Genomic DNA, 15,753 nt, shown 5'->3' with positions numbered 1-15,753 from the left:
CGTTCAACCATTTAATCTCACAGCCGAAGGGGCCTCGACGCGCGAAACCTAACTGAAGTCTCGGGTACCGTGCTTTCACGCTGGTGGCGTGAAATGCAACTTAACGTTTCCTGCGCCCTGGGATGAATTAGCTGGAAGAACTTGGGTATTTTGTACCAGCACGCTTTATTTGGACCGTCGCCGAGCGGTCTCCAGGCAAAGGTGTGCAGGGTGGCAGCGTATCGCTACGCCAGAGGTATCGTGGGCTTTTTCTGAGGAGCCAGAACTGCCCCAAGTCGTCAAAGCCACGAGGCTTGACGCAAGCCTTGCTAGCTATGAGGAGCACAGCAAACTTCTTGGTTCCCATGGGAACCAGTGTAACAGTACCCTTTAAAAGCAGTGCTGGGAAGAAACGTTATGGAAAGGAACCTGGTATAGGGAACAACAACCGGAGGAATCGACGTCTGTGCCGGTACAGAGAAAAGCATTACTAAAACGGTTACGTAGTTGTAGAGTCATCAAAACCACGTATCTTGTTTCCACAAGGAAGGGAGATACTTCCACAGAAAGATGTGCTTGAGCACAGGGGAAAGGATATAGCGTAGAAGTAAGACAGTGCACATTTTATTGCAGATAGGTCACATTTTCATCAGTTAAATAAGGTAAAATGAGTAACTTCAGCCAGACAAATCCACTTATTTCATAAAAGGAGTCTTATTTAAGGTGTAACAAAATTTTCCTGATAAGATGGTCTGATTGACTGAAGCACATCCAGCTATTCATTTTTTTTACTGCACCAATAATCAGATTTCTTAAAAAATGAAAACCTTTGGTAAAGTACACACACAGTTTTAAGACGAACAGGATCAATGTTCTATTCTTACTGTGCTGGGAAAAATAAGTACAGCTCTATAACTGCTGTGATACCTAGAAGAGGTTTAATTAGAGTAAGTGAGTGAAAGAATTTTAAAATAAACTTTTAAAGCAAATCTAAAAGAAACATACTAAGTTCAATGTCCCAAACATATTTAACAATGAGCAGAAGACTGGTTGTTCCACAGGTATTCTAAATTAGTGACAATGAATTAGTCCGCACATCCTTTGTCCAGTCATTACAGATTCCAAAATGGAACGTAATTTTTTCAAACCAAGACTTCTGAATTTTCATATCCATACAATATTTAAGAAATGTCTATTCCACCATATAAAAAAGCTTTAATGTACTACAAAGTTAAAAACAAAAAGAAAATGACACAAGCTAAAAGTAGAAAAATACACTGTAAAACATTTATATTTTGTTCCTTACACTGATCAAGATATAACAAAATATTTTAGATTAGACCACTTTCATAAATTCATGGCATTTTCAGAAGAAGACAGTTACCGACTCAACAGTCACTGGTTACCCACTAGCCAGCATCCAGTAAAGATGTCTGACCATCGCAAACATCCAGTATATTTTAAGTTTCTAGAAATCCTGTGTAGACATTAAGCTTTACGCTTACTAGAAGAGTCCAAAAAATAACAGAACTATTCTAAGTTAGGTTTGACAGTCAGTCAGCATCCCTCCTCTGTGTAGCAATCCGCCAATCTTTTGTACGGAAAGACCTTGTGGATTTAGGTTGCCCCGAATGTGCAGCAAGGACCTGTGTCGGCTCTGAGGTGAAGGGGACAGTCCTAGCACACTCTTCCACTTTTGTTGCCTTCTCACTTGCATCCCTAAAATTCACATGAACCGTGATACTGAAAAAGCCAGAGATGGGGGGGGGAGGGGGGAATCTGAAAAAGAGGTATTCTCTAATAAATATCGAAAAAGAATACATTTACACATAATGGTGCTGAACCTAGTTTTAAGCCCTTATGGCCATGTTTTTCTTTCCCCGTGCAGCACAGGTGTGTGCTGCAGGCAGGCCTGCCTCTGACCAGCAGGTGGTGGTGATCTCACAGCAATAACTGCAACATCCTCCAACATCGCCTCCTTAGGCTTTAAAAACAAACAAACAAACAAACCAACCACCCATACATACATAGTTTCATTTGGAAAAATGTATTTGCAGCATCTCCCTAACGTTGTTGCCACCGGAGTAGGAAACCGCTGCTTTTATAGAGCTTGTCTGGATTAGACATAAGGTTGCAAATATGGTGTAAACAAGTTAGCGGAGGGTCTGTAGGTAACTGTAGAAGATCGGATGGCTATTAAGAAGCACGCTCTTTAAACTGGTATTAGAAGAAAACCAGATTCCACTTCAAATAGACATGTCTGTTACTATTAAAATCTAATTCATATACATGCATGTATAAATACATCCACCCATGCATTCAAACCCAAGCACGTGGCACTGCCATCGGTAGCCTGTAAGACTGCTTCGATTTATACCAACTAAAACAAATCTGTGTTCTCACTTTAGGGCTGGGACATAAACCAGGTTTTGCACTCGGGCTTTCTCCTGACAAATTTGGCACTGCATGACAGTATTACGTCTAACTCCAGATGCCACGTTTCCTAGAAAGCAACAATTTTCTGCACCTGTGAGGTCTATGAGAATATCAGCGCTCTGTTTTGTGCATAACACGTTGCAAGAGTCAACTGTCCCAATTGGCACTTAAGACTGAATGGAGAGTTGCAGGAATTGCTACTAAAGTGTAATGACTGTTCCATCCTCCTCGATACCTCCTCTGGGGATAACCAGGCTGTGTCGGGGATCAGTTTTTAAGGAACTGAGTAATTTGTGGATGTTGCCGTTGCTTTCTCGGCCAGAGTTGTTGTTGAGCACCAGGTCCCTTTGAAGTCTGTGGGTAAGGCTGCTGCCATTGATTCGAGAGAGGCTACTGGAAGTAAGGCTGTGCAGTTTAGGAATGTGCTGTGGCTCCAGACCGCCCTCGATGACAATGTCAGCCTCTTCGTCACTCTCCATTTCATCAGGGTGGAAGTTCTGCAGCACGTGGGATGTAGGCAAGCTATGGTGACTAGCAGTGCTGTCTGTAGACTGGCCAGAGCTACCAGACATCCTACTGCTTCGAATAATATTGTTCCTCTGGTTTGCTGGCTTGACCGTGATAATAAGATTATGGCTGTTGGCAATCATCATGTCTGTGACTTGGTCGAGAGTCTTTCCTGCTACTTCAATGCCATTAACTTCCAGGACTTCATCATTCACAGCCAGCAAGCCTGTGCTCTCCGCTAAGCCTCCAGGAACCATACGAGAGATGAAGATACCGGGTACTTTTTCTAGTCCATGAGGAGTAACCCTTACGCTGGTGCCATCGCGAATGTAAAATCCTAAGGGTTTCTCACACCCGTGTCGATACAGCCTCACTCTCCTGTGCGTTTCAGGAAGAATGTCCACATCGATTATGGAAGACACTGGTCTAAAATCATGAGGCATGCTAATGTTAATGTGGGGACGCCGGCGAAGGTTGTCATTGCGGAGTGTCACCAGAGCCTTCTTCTTCCTCGATAGCGTGTTGGTCCCAAAATTACTGTAGTCCACTTCATCTGAAAGAGAAACAGTACCAATGTATCAATCAATCAGAGAATAATGCAATCTACAGGGCATTTTCTTCTTAAATCTGGTTCAGTGAAGCCACACTCCTAATAATATGGAAAAAATCAAATAAAGTCTTCCGCTTACTCTAACCATCGTTTCATTTTATGTCCATCAGCACATCATTCAGAATAAATGAGTTGTTTTCAATGACTACCCATATTTCTTCCATATTTTGAGGGAAAAAGACTTCTGATTCTCAACTCCTGTTGTCAGCTGTGCAGAATGCAATTACTTGCAGCCGCAGGCCTGATATACCATCTTAGATGTGAGACCATATTTTCAGAGTTGGACTGTGATTTTACACATACATCTCAAGTGGGCAAGGAGCGTATACACATTCCTAACCTAAAAGTCTGAATCAGGGAGTATTTTAATATCCAATACACAGCCTTAACTGATAGCAGACCTTAGGTACAAACATGAAAGCAGGGTGTGAGAGAGTAGTTGGATATGTGTTTTTAGCCTAGCCTTTTTCAGTAGGGAATTTAATGTTAATACACAATCACAGAATCGTTTAAGTTGGAAAAGACCTTTAAGATCATAAAGTCCAACCGTTAACCTAGCACTGCCAAGTCCAGCACTAAACCATGTCCCTAAGCACCACGTCTACACGGCTTTTAAATACCTCCAGGGATGGTGACTCCACCACTTCCCTGGGCAGCCTGTTCCAACATTTGACAACCCTTTCGGTGAAGAAGTTTTTCCTACTATCGAATCTAAACCTCCCCTGGTGCAACTTGAGGCCATTTCCTCTCGTCCTATTGCTGGTTACTTGGGAGAAGAGACCGACACCCACCTCGCTACAACCTCCTTCCAGGTAGCTGTAGAGAGCGATGAGGTCACCCCTCAGCCTTCTCTTCTCCAGGCTAAACAACCCCAGTTCCCTCAGCCGCTCCTCAGAAGACTTGTTCTCCAGACCCTTCACCAGCCTCGTTGCCCTTCTCTGGACACACTCCAGCACCTCCACATCCTTCTTGTAGTGAGGGGCCCAAAACTGAACACAGTATTCGAGGTGCGGCCTCACCAGTGCCGAGTACAGGGGCACGGTCACTTCCCTACTCCTGCTGGCCACACTATTTCTGATACAGGCCAGGATGCCATTGGCCTTCTTGGCCGCCTGGGCACACTGCCGGCTCATGTTCAGCCGGCTGTCAACCCACACCCCCAGGTCCTTTTCCGACAGGCAGCTTTCCAGCCACTCTTCCCCAAGCCTGTAGCGCTGCATGGGGTTGTTGTGGCCGAAGTGCAGGACCTGGCACTTGGCCTTGTTGAACCTCATACAGTTGGCCTGGGCCCATCGATCCAGCCTGTCCAGGTCCCTCTGCAGAGCCTTCCTACCCTCCAGCAGATCCACACTCCCGCCCAACTTGGTGTCGTCTGCAAACTTACTGAGGGTGCACTCAATCCCCTCATCCAGATCATTGATGAAGATGTTGAACAAGACCAGCCCCAAAACTGAGCCCTGGGGAACACTGCTCGTGACCGGCTGCCAGCTGGATGTAACTCCATTCACCACAACTGTTTAGGCCCGGCCATCCAGCCAGTTTTTTACCCAGCAAAGCATACACCCATCCAAGCCATGAGCAGCCAGCTTCTCTAGGAGAATGCTGTGGGAAACGGTGTCAAAGGCTTTACTAAAGTCTAGGCAGATAACACCCACAGCCTTTCCCTCATCCACTATGAGATATGCATCTCTCGGTACAGCACTTTTCTCTTTGGAATATTTTACTTCATTTCAGCTGAATTTGACAGCAATAAAAAGTGCTAAAAGCGCCAAGTACCAAAAGAGTTCTGTGTAAGCAAGCGGCCCAGTAGAAAGAGAAGCAGGGAGAAACAAACTGCTCTGCTGCCTAGTCCATATGCTAGGGATCACAGAACAGACACAGACTCACACATGTGCTCCTGCCCTTGAGAGGAAGATCCATGGGAAAGCAGCCTTTGTAGGGTCTACTGTTTAAGGAATTGTTTAAATATTTCTGTCTCTGTAGTGGTATCTCAAGGGCATGTGCAAAGTGATCAACTTGAAATAAGCCAAGTAATATGACAAGTTATTCCGTATAAGAAGCTTATGTTCTGGTTTGCATAAAAAAATACTTAGTCATGAAGTTGTTAATGTACAAAATGCGTTACTGCATTTCACATTAAAAATACTGTGCGTATTTTAAACATGAAGCATGCACTAGCTGGAAAATTATTTAACTGTGAGTTTAAGCATGCAAACACTTTTCAGATAAACTAACAGACTTTCAGTTTATTCTACTGTTGAAGACGAGCAGCAAAATACAAAAGCACAATTAGAGAACTGCCACTAAGAAATTTTTTTTTCTCTGACAAATTAATCCTGCATTGTAATGTTTGAGAAAGTAAGACAATACCTCTACCTGATAAAGGTTGAAGGAAAAAAAGTGTTAGTAAAAACAAGCTTGTAATTACATTTTTATTTCTTGCAAGATCTCATTTTCAAGTCAGCTTTCAAGGCATATTATTGGCAGACTTCAATTAAGTGACATTAAGTTACACAACTCAGAGGACACTAAAAACGTGCTAAGCAGCAACCTGATCTAACTGAGCCTCCTTGGAGCAGGGTGCTGGATTAGCTGACCTCCAGAGGTCCCTTCCAGCCTAAATTATTCTGTGATCCTACATAGTCCTTTGGGCTAGAAAAAATCATTTGAAGACTTCAGAAAGACTATTTCTGCATTCTCCTATAACTTATTTACACTGGCTATACTGACACTGAGGACATCACAAGGTATCTGGAAGGTCATCCTGAAGGAAAAGCTTCTGTGAAATAAAGATACTCCTTGGACAAGTTTGCCGTGTTTAACTTCACGCTCGTCTCTTGTCTCGCCTCCCAGGCCGTTCAGAGTCGTACCAACTCCAGAGGCCCTACTATGTTATTTGGACTGGTGAGGCACAGGACTGGAAGTCCTTAAAATCACCCAAACACAGGAAGTTCCCAACTGGTTCCTGGAAGTGTATTCACAGCCAAGACAGTGACTGCGTGGAGATGGCAGCTTCTCAAGTCCACCTGCTGAGCAGAGTCAGCGCAGTGTCTACTCTTTTGAATGCACAAGCCACCTGCGGCAGCCAAAGCGAGGTATTATTCCTTTTCTTTCATCAACAGGATCACCATCATCTACATCCACCTAGACTTTAAGTTTTGATGGATGATTTTGAAGGTTGGCAACAAACATTTTTCCTTGTAAAGTATGAGTCCACAAGAGATGTCTTTCATCACCACAGTCTCAAACACTGTGCCCTGCTCACCCTCACAATTCACTGATAAATTCTTGTGACAGTCCTATGAAAACAACTTGGGGATTCAGATTTAGAATCGAAATTCTTCCTCAGTTGAAACATAGCACTGTAGAATAGTAGCACTGTACCTTAAAGCCCAAGACAACCTTTATCCCAAAATTCCAGTTTAAGATGGCAATTAAAGTTACATGTGGGTTTATGCATTTAAGACTGTCACTTGCAGTACTGGCAAACCAAACTCAAAACAAAAGCTGCATCCCTTAAAGATTCAGAAAATTAGGTTGGCGAGTGCAGTTTATTGCACTGCAGGTAAAATGAAACATATGCCCTAGTTATCCCTCTATTCCCTGAAAGCACCCAGGTAACTGTTCTCTCCCTCTCTCTTCATGTTACTGTATTAATACTGAATTACTTTAAGGCAGATTTGCAAAAGCTTTACCAAATATTTCACCTGGGAAGATTCGTTGACAACACTGTTTTCTTCCCCTTAAATTAACAACAACCCAGAGAGTTAATTCTCACAACTTGCAAGTTTGTGACGATCAGGTAGTAGTGTCACAGGAGAAGTACGATGGTCCTCCTGACACACGTAAGTCACTTCTGAAGCAGCTTCCTTTGGCTGAACCACTACGAGGGCAATGGCACAAAAGAAGTGGTTCTTTTGTGCCTGTGACCTCCTCACCTGCACTCAACCCACTAATCTGTCTCCCCAGATGACTGCCAGCATTCCTAACCTCTGAGCAGCTTCAAAACAACCACCTCCTTTAATAACAAAAAGCCCAGCTTACCACAAAAATGCTATCTTTTTTCCTCCAAACATGAACCAGGCAGAAGCAGGGATTACATTACAAGTGATATAGGCTACTTTCAGTGTTGGACCACTGACCATTCTTGGATTTAGTATTTCAGGGCTGGAGCACGTTAAAAAAAAATGAAGTCCGTGTCCTGTTGATGACTGGATTTTTTGTTTTTAAAAGAGTGTCAGGCATTAGTTTCCAACTCTGACCCTAAACAGGATTACATATGAGAAGGATGAAGTCCCAATTTTAACAGGTAAAACTGTTAAAACCTGTTATAGGTTGGAGAAATGAGAGCTAATTTGGAGAGCTTCTACAAAGAAATACCAATTAACTCTATTTTCTAGAAAAAGTTAAAGTACAGAATACCTGCTCCTTGACAATACAGGGATTATTACGTTATTTGTATTCAAGATGACCTGCTCGCTAGCAGTTACGCTTGCTTGGGACTTCACCTTAAAATAAAAAATTAAAAAAACCCAAACCCTGAACAAAACAGCCACACACACCCCCCTGCTATTCAGAGCCACTACTCTTGCTGCAGGAATAAAGCAAAGTATCTCTACTGAAGTTTAACATCAGCTGTTGCTGTAGCAGCAGAAAGTCATCAATTCCTAGCACAATGAAAAAAAAAAATTCCTTCCTCACAAGGGAACTGGGAGAAGTCAGCCAACATCACTCCCTTTTATCAACTACGGGGTGGTCAAACGGTGGTATATTGCCTATTTCCAGTAATATACTGTTCAGCTGGCACATGTCAGACTAAAATGAGAACTGTATCATTGCATAATTTACAGTGACACACTTTTAATGAAGGTCAGTAACTTGTTCTTAGGTTTTGAGTTTCTCACCATATAGGATTGCAAGCAGGAATGCCACTTTAGCTAACGGAACAGACCGTGCTTGATGCCAGGTCTCGTGAAGACCACCATATACCACATGCAACCAGACAGAGCTCGTTTTTCATGTTTCATTTGTTGCAATATCAAATTCTCCTTTTGCAGAGCAAAATGTCTATAGAAATCTGCATGCATACTGGCAGGAGAAGCGCCATCAAGCAGCACATCTGAACAGTGCTTAAAGCCTCGTATTTTACAGGGTGTCATGTTTTCCTACGCCTCGAATGAGGCTGGAGTGAAATGTTACATGCAGGTGACAGAGGGAGAATGAGTCTTTTAGGTGCTGAATATGACCCCCATTTCTTAGAATGAGGCAGATGACATGGAGCATTTTCATGTACAAGATGTAGTGCTTTCAGATGAAGATGTACTATGAACTGGACAGATAATCCTGGATAACCACTAAACTTTGGAAGACTTGGATCTGAATTTTACTTGTGCCCATAATTTGCTTCCTACTGAAAATACCGTTCCTGTAAAAAGAGGTGAACAAGAACATTTACCACAGCTGGAGAAGGAATCGTCAGCTTTCCAGTTCTGTCCTACATAAAACCGCAACCAAAGCTACACAAAAAAATACCTCCAACTCGTCTGTAGGCACTGAATATTATTGCAACTCTTCTCCCCAAAAGCTTCGGGTTTTGGTACATTTTAAGAAACATTTTGTTACCTGGCAATGAGTTACATAAAACCTTAAGTATTTTGGCTGCATCCTTTCTGTTAATATGTGCTTATTGTCCTTTTTTTTTTTTTTTTTTTTTTTTTTTTGAGGTGTCACTACCCACTTACCTATGAGGACCTTTCTGTTAAGGAAGATATAGGCTACAGATCTCTTTACGCAGAGATGTACCTGTGCTCACTTTCTTGACAGCAGTGGTGGTGGAGTTGTCTTTTTAAAAAAAAAAAACAAAAAACAAACAACTGGTGGAACTACCTCCACTTGTCCAGCAACGGTAAAACTCATTAAAGGAGGTTTTCACTTCCAAGCATGAGTATTTTACTATCAGAGTATTACTATTTTTTAAACGTATGTAGAAAGTTATAGATGGTAACATCTTTGAGGTACTCTTCTAACAATTCTGTAGTCAACCTGTGGCTTTACAGAATACATTATACCTTCCTGGTGGGCATCATGAATCCTATAGTTAAGTTATACAATACGTAACAGCAAAGCATACTTAAAGGGCTATTTATAAGGGAAAGAAGACTGCTTAGAGCATCTGGTTGTAGCCAAAAGAGTATTGTATTTCTTTAATTTACATGAAACAAGAAATTATAGACCTTCTGAAAAAACCACCAGGAGCACCACTCCCACTGCTTGGACAGCTGCTTTTCATAGGAACTGCCTGCCAGATGAAATACCAAAGCTTAGCCAGATAAGATTGTATAAACAAGCTGAATTCCACAGAGCAGCAGACTGCCAGGCTCCTATAGGAACAGTTCATTTCAAACTCTACATTTTCAGTGTACATGCACTCATGGCTTATTATTTCCTCTGGGAACTGTGGAACATTAGTTGACAGCTCTGGAAAGTACTTCAAAGACAAAATTACTTCCACTAGGGAGAGCAGCACTTCAGGCAGCTTGGGAAGGAGGCCAATGAGTCATTAATAGTGAAGGGTAACCCCTCCATCCAACAGATCGCTATTACTGAGCATTCAAATTAGCAGCAGTCATAAAACCATTTCAAGGGAACGTGTCATGTTTAACCCTTCTACCTTTCTGTGTCCCAGCTACAAACACTGTCCGTGTTTGACACAATTTGCATTCACTGTCTATTTTCTCAGAAAGATCAAAACCAGAAGCATTTGTGAAAGCAATCAGGCAACAAATAAGCTGGCAGTCTCTCATTTGTGACCCGTAAGGCTGACCACATGCAAAGGGATTTAAAAGGAAACAGATATGAAGTGAACTGTGGCTTGGGGGGAGGTCCAGTGCCAATATCACTCATCAAGGAGTATTTAATGGAGGGAAAAATAAGGTTATCTGAATGCTAACATTGCATTCTGTGTGTTACAGGAATATTAAAAAATTCAGCTATTGCTGCTGGCAGCAACCTCTGGGTGAACCAATCTGAAAAACACACAGTAGGTAAAGTAGTTGTAGCTGCTATTCCATTGAAAGTCAAGTAATGTATCCCACACATGCACAGACACACAGACACACACTCACAGACACACACTCACTCCTCTCTCTCCCTTCATATCACCGTATCACAAGGAACTGGACATAATCTCATCAATGTTTAGAAGACTACCTAAACGTTAATCTGTGACATTCAACAGGGCTTTTGAAGCACAAACAAGATCAAAAGGGACAAGTTCAAATCAACAAGAGAGCATGTTATCCTTGATGTCCTTAATCTCAATCCTTTAGTTTCTAAAACAAATCTTTCCAAACACTTGTTTGTAGACTGTAAACTCAATGACATATCTTTGAGAAGAAATTTCACCAAATAACTGCATTAGAAAGAAAATTTGAGAACAACATCTTACTCTAGTCTAGCCCCTACTAAACCTACTAAACTGCAGTTTTGCAAAAGGCAACCTTCCTTCTATAGTGATTCAGTATTAAAAAGATAAATTTGCCTTCCTACTTAGGAAGTGTTCATTAGCAGGTTAGGATTAAAATCTGAGGAACACAAATGTGTCTCTCTACTCCCAACACGTTTATAAACTCAAAATATCCTGCCCCCTTTCAAGAAAGTGAACACTATTTTGTTCCTTGGTCTACCGTGTTACAGCAAGCAAAACTATAATTGCATTAGGCTCAGGCTCTATTTATGGTTTCAGACACGCATAAGAAACATTTTTAGGCCACTTGCCTTGAGGATGGAGACAACCCCTTGGGAATTTAGCCTGAGCTGCTGGCCTCCTGCACTTCTCACTGCTTGTCATGAGAGGCCACTGTTCCCTTGCTGAATCTTTTCCCTTCTCGGCAGAAGGCCCTTTATTTTTGACTTGCTGCACTGCTCCAAAGGAGCAGAAGCTGTTGCTCGACCTGCAAATTTGCCCCATGAAATAAGTGAGGCCATTTGGAGGAGAAGGGTGCTACCAAATGTAAGCAAATACTCAGGCCTGTACCTCCCAAAGCTATCCTTAACCTCAGAAACATCCAAACCCAGCTCCTCAAACTAGCCCAAAACCCAGCTACAGGACTCCAAATTTTAGAGGTGAAGTTGTGGATGGTGTTTACTAGGATTGTATTTACTAGGATTGTCACGGTCTTCCTCCTCTAAGTTTCAGATGTGACTTCTTTTCTACTACAAAACATGACAGAAACAGCCCTTCTCCGCTTGTTTCCCTCCACAAACCACATTATGCCAAAGTTATGTTATTGCAGCATTAGAAAATCGTGGGGTTTGAGCTTTGGCTTCGTTGTTGTTCTGTTTGTTTTTTTTTTTTTTTTTTTTAAAGTGTTAGTTAATATTTCCCTTTTCCCGCAGGGGGGTGGTGGGAAGTTGGGGGAAGTCTTTCTCTTGCACATCTCAGCCATCAATCATTATTGTGTCACAGGTGCTGCTATGAAAGCTTTATTGGTGAGTTGGTTTCCCAGGCTGGTCAGTGCTGAGTGGACACCCAGCAGCAGTAATGGGTGGGCGATGCATGCAGAGAGTAATAGCATCACCTGTAAGCAGCTCTCCTGCTGGCCGGAGCTTGGCAAATCAAGCCTATCACCATGACCCAACAACTCCCAGCAGCCATCAAAAATTGTATTCACTCAGCTGATGGTATCAAAATGGGAGGGCTACCAATCCTATTCAAAGATGCTTAGGAATAAACACCCTCCCCCCCCCCCCAAATCCCAACAACCACCACTCTCCAACCTATAATTGCCTGCAATCTCTTCAGCATGTCATCATTATAAACTTTACAGTTTGAAGTTATTAAAAACCAACCCTTTAATTATTTTATTTTACCCACTCCATTTTTGACTGGCAACAAGCACACTCTTCTATTTACTCAGATCAGGCAAATTGAGGGGAGCACCATTTGCTCCTCATATAGGCACAAAAGGAATCTCTTCTTTCCGAAAGAGAATGCGTACATGTTACACAAAGCAAAACAAAATAAAGCAAAATGAGAGACCAAACTATAACTACTCTTACTACACACTGTGGATACAGTAAAAAAAAAAAACAACTTATTAATGACACAAAAAAGCAGTGGATTTTATCAAGTATTCTGCGAGTATTGAATGTAACTGTTTCCCAGCTGGTAATAGAAAAATAGTTACTTTTTGCACCAGTCTAAAGTTTGGAAGATAAGAAAGGTAAACAGAGGTGACAGATTGAGCCAAAGAGCAAATTCGGGAAAATACCATTCTGTTTTTCACAGCTGTAATATTTGGAAAAAACACTGCAAGTAATGAAAAAAAAACAAATTTACCTCAGGATCATATTCATTCAGAATACAAATTTTATACCTCTGACAAGAAACAAAAATTTTTGCCTCACAGTAGTCTCAGAAGAAGCTGCAAACAAAGCTTGGAAAGGCAGTACACAATAAAGGTAGTGTAATTTGTACTAGACTATTCACACAGCCATAGGTGAAAGGAGAAGGTTTTGAAGAACTGCAGTACTGAACCGGATCAGAACCATCATCCTACAGACCCTGATACCAAAAGGGAGCCTTTTCCTCCTTTCAGAAGTAACTTCGTCAGCATCAAAGGCCATTTCAGGGCTCTGCTCGACAGCCAGCAGAGGTGAGCCACTCCAGGAAGGCAGGAGCCGTATTACTCGGCTAAAACAGCCTGTAGCTTGCCCAAGGGAAACAGAATCTAACCTGGTATTTCACACTCCCTCCTGCTGCTTTCTGCCGTGTACCCTCCTCTTCTCTGCTGGGCGCTCTCCTCCTCTCCAGTCCAGAATGATCCTCCCTCCCCAGCTAAAAGCAAAACTAACAGTAATCAAGAATTGTCTATTATCAGGTAACTGCTTATGGCATTTCTGTAGGATGCAAGTGTTTTTTCTATGTGGAAGGAATAGACATCCCAGAGCTGGGAGCACTAGCTTTGGGTGAGGTATACCTGCAGACCTCCTGGGTGACTGTGGCTGAGCTACTAAATTCAGTGGGCTTTATCCCCTGCACCTCCTTATGATTCTTTCCTACTTTCAGGAAAAATGCAGTGTTGCCAGTACATGCACATTAAAAGACTTGAGATATCTCACAACCATAGCAGTGGGGACATTTGATTGTTGCAAACATTAGATCTGTGAGATGCAAGGGTACTACAAAGAAAGACTGTTTTCTGTTCTGAAGTAATTCGCTCTCATGCATTCTTTTGCTGAGTAACATCGTATTCATCCCAAGCTAGTTCAGACAGGCAAGCTAGGAAGTGCCTTTTTGCTTATACTTCTGAATTCCCAGTAAAAATAACTAAAAAAAAAAAAAGTCCCCAAACTATGGAGGAGTTCATATTTAATGCAGATTTATGCCTCAAATAAATAAATGGTGGTGTCTTCCACACTCTTTACCCTGGATTGTTCTAAAAAGTCGCTACCACAGCTTCTCAGAGAAAGGTATGTTCTTACGCAGTTAAAATTCTTCTAGAATGCATTTTCTCTCTTCAAAAAAAAGGACACAGTCATGTTTTTATAGCTTTACTGTTGTGGTGTGATAATACCACATACATCCTGCAATGAGGGGGAGGGAGAGAAAAACATTTACAGTGCTTTACAAAGCACTTTTCTGGTTCCTGCCTCCGAGCCAGCAGATTGTAAACAAAGTCCAGATTCTGCCTCTTATCATGGAATTAAAAAGGTTTCAAAACAAGTGTGGCATAAGAAATTAATTACAACACTTGTCTTTCAAGTCACGACCTCTGGGAGTCTCCCAAACTTTGCTGGCTGGAGTCAGATTAGTCACAAGATAAACACCCCTCCTGGGCCAGCCCTGTGCAGGGCTCCGCACAGCTGCACCCTCTCACCAGCCCCACGCAGCTGCTGCCCCGGATGCCACAGGCCTTACGGCGCTGGCAGGCTCTCGCCTCCACCTGCGGCCTCCCGGACGCACCGTGATGCCCTCCTGGCTGGCGGGACGGGGGAGCTGCGGGAATCCCACCCAGTTTATCTCCAGTGTCCTGGTGGGACAGGAACAGGCGGCACTGCCCCAGCGCAGACATGTTTTCCAGTCCCCTGCTCCCCTGGCTGGAGCAGGCCAGGGCGGGCAGGAGCAAGTCTGCAGACGGGAGGAAAAGGAGCGGCACCGAGCCCTGGCAGAAGGGAGTCGGGGCCGGTCATCCTCTGCACCAAAGGAGTACGGCTGGTGCAACCTTGTGCTTCAAACAAAGGAATGACGAGATGGAAAAGGAGCGCCAAGAAGCGAAGCAAAAATAAGGGCACCTCAGGTTGCGGGGGACAAGGGAGGAGCAACCTCAAAGCACTGCTAGTACAAAGCAGAAGAGTTGCAAATACGTTTTAGATAAATCTATTTAATGGTCTGTTTTCTAATGTGGAGGGGAAGCAAGGCCAAGAGCTCAATCTAACTATTACAACTCAAATTGCGTCTGTATGCTTGACTTCCCCAAGTTGCCCCTCCTGCACCCTTCTCCTTTCAGCGGACAAGGCTGCTCACCTCACAAATGGAAATCATCGCTTCTTCTAGATATAAACAAAGCAAGCCAGGCAGCCCTCTTTTCTGATGACAGGTCGCAAAGTAGTAAAAGCTGCCTGCAGAGCGCAAAATAAGATTTTTCCTGATTAAACACAAGGGCACAAGCAAATGCTACTTTTCTTGAGAGCTCAATCACTCCTGCTGAGGCCCAGCCCTGTGCCAGGCAGCGCAGAGCAGATCTACCCTACAGAGAGGGGCTGGGAAGAGCTCCCCGATCGGGGAACAAAACACCGACACCATTCCTAGCGCATGGGTGCTCCCAGCTGAACCCTGCTACTGGTGTACCCCCAGCCCCTGCCCACAGGCTAAGGAAGAGCTGAAAAAAGTCAGTCCGAGGAGGGCTGCCTGTCTGGGATTTGCCCCGTGCACATCCTCCCTACAGAGCCAAGCACATGCTGGCTGTCTCGGTGGAGGGAGATGCTCCACAAGACACCTTTTTTGGCAGCACAACAGTGGATATTTAAAGATTAAAACCATATCGCACAAGTTCTCAATGTGAAGTTTATCATCTCCTCTGTGGTCTTCACCCCTCCTCGTACAGCACATTACCATGTGGCACCCATAACCTCTGCTGCAATGGCAGCACTTAACCCGGGCTACAGCAGCATGTTACCATCTTGTTTCCTTAGCAGCCATAAGAGCATGAAGCAAGAGG

At 43.2% G+C, this 15,753-nt stretch overlaps 1 protein-coding gene across 1 annotated transcript in view; it reads right to left on the bottom strand.

Moving 5' to 3' along the window:
• Positions 1-587: 587 nt before the first annotated feature.
• Positions 588-15,753, bottom strand: part of PARD6G (par-6 family cell polarity regulator gamma) — a 69,460-nt gene continuing 54,294 nt past the window's right edge. The window contains exon 3 of the mRNA XM_076330126.1: positions 588-3,475. Coding sequence (XP_076186241.1) covers positions 2,616-3,475 — 860 coding nt within the window. The 3' untranslated portion in view covers positions 588-2,615. The remainder of the gene's footprint in view (positions 3,476-15,753) is intronic.

This window comes from Aptenodytes patagonicus, chromosome 2 (assembly GCF_965638725.1).
Source record: "Aptenodytes patagonicus chromosome 2, bAptPat1.pri.cur, whole genome shotgun sequence".
NCBI classification, from domain to species: domain Eukaryota; kingdom Metazoa; phylum Chordata; class Aves; order Sphenisciformes; family Spheniscidae; genus Aptenodytes; species Aptenodytes patagonicus.
This window is presented reverse-complemented; position numbering and strand designations above follow the sequence as displayed.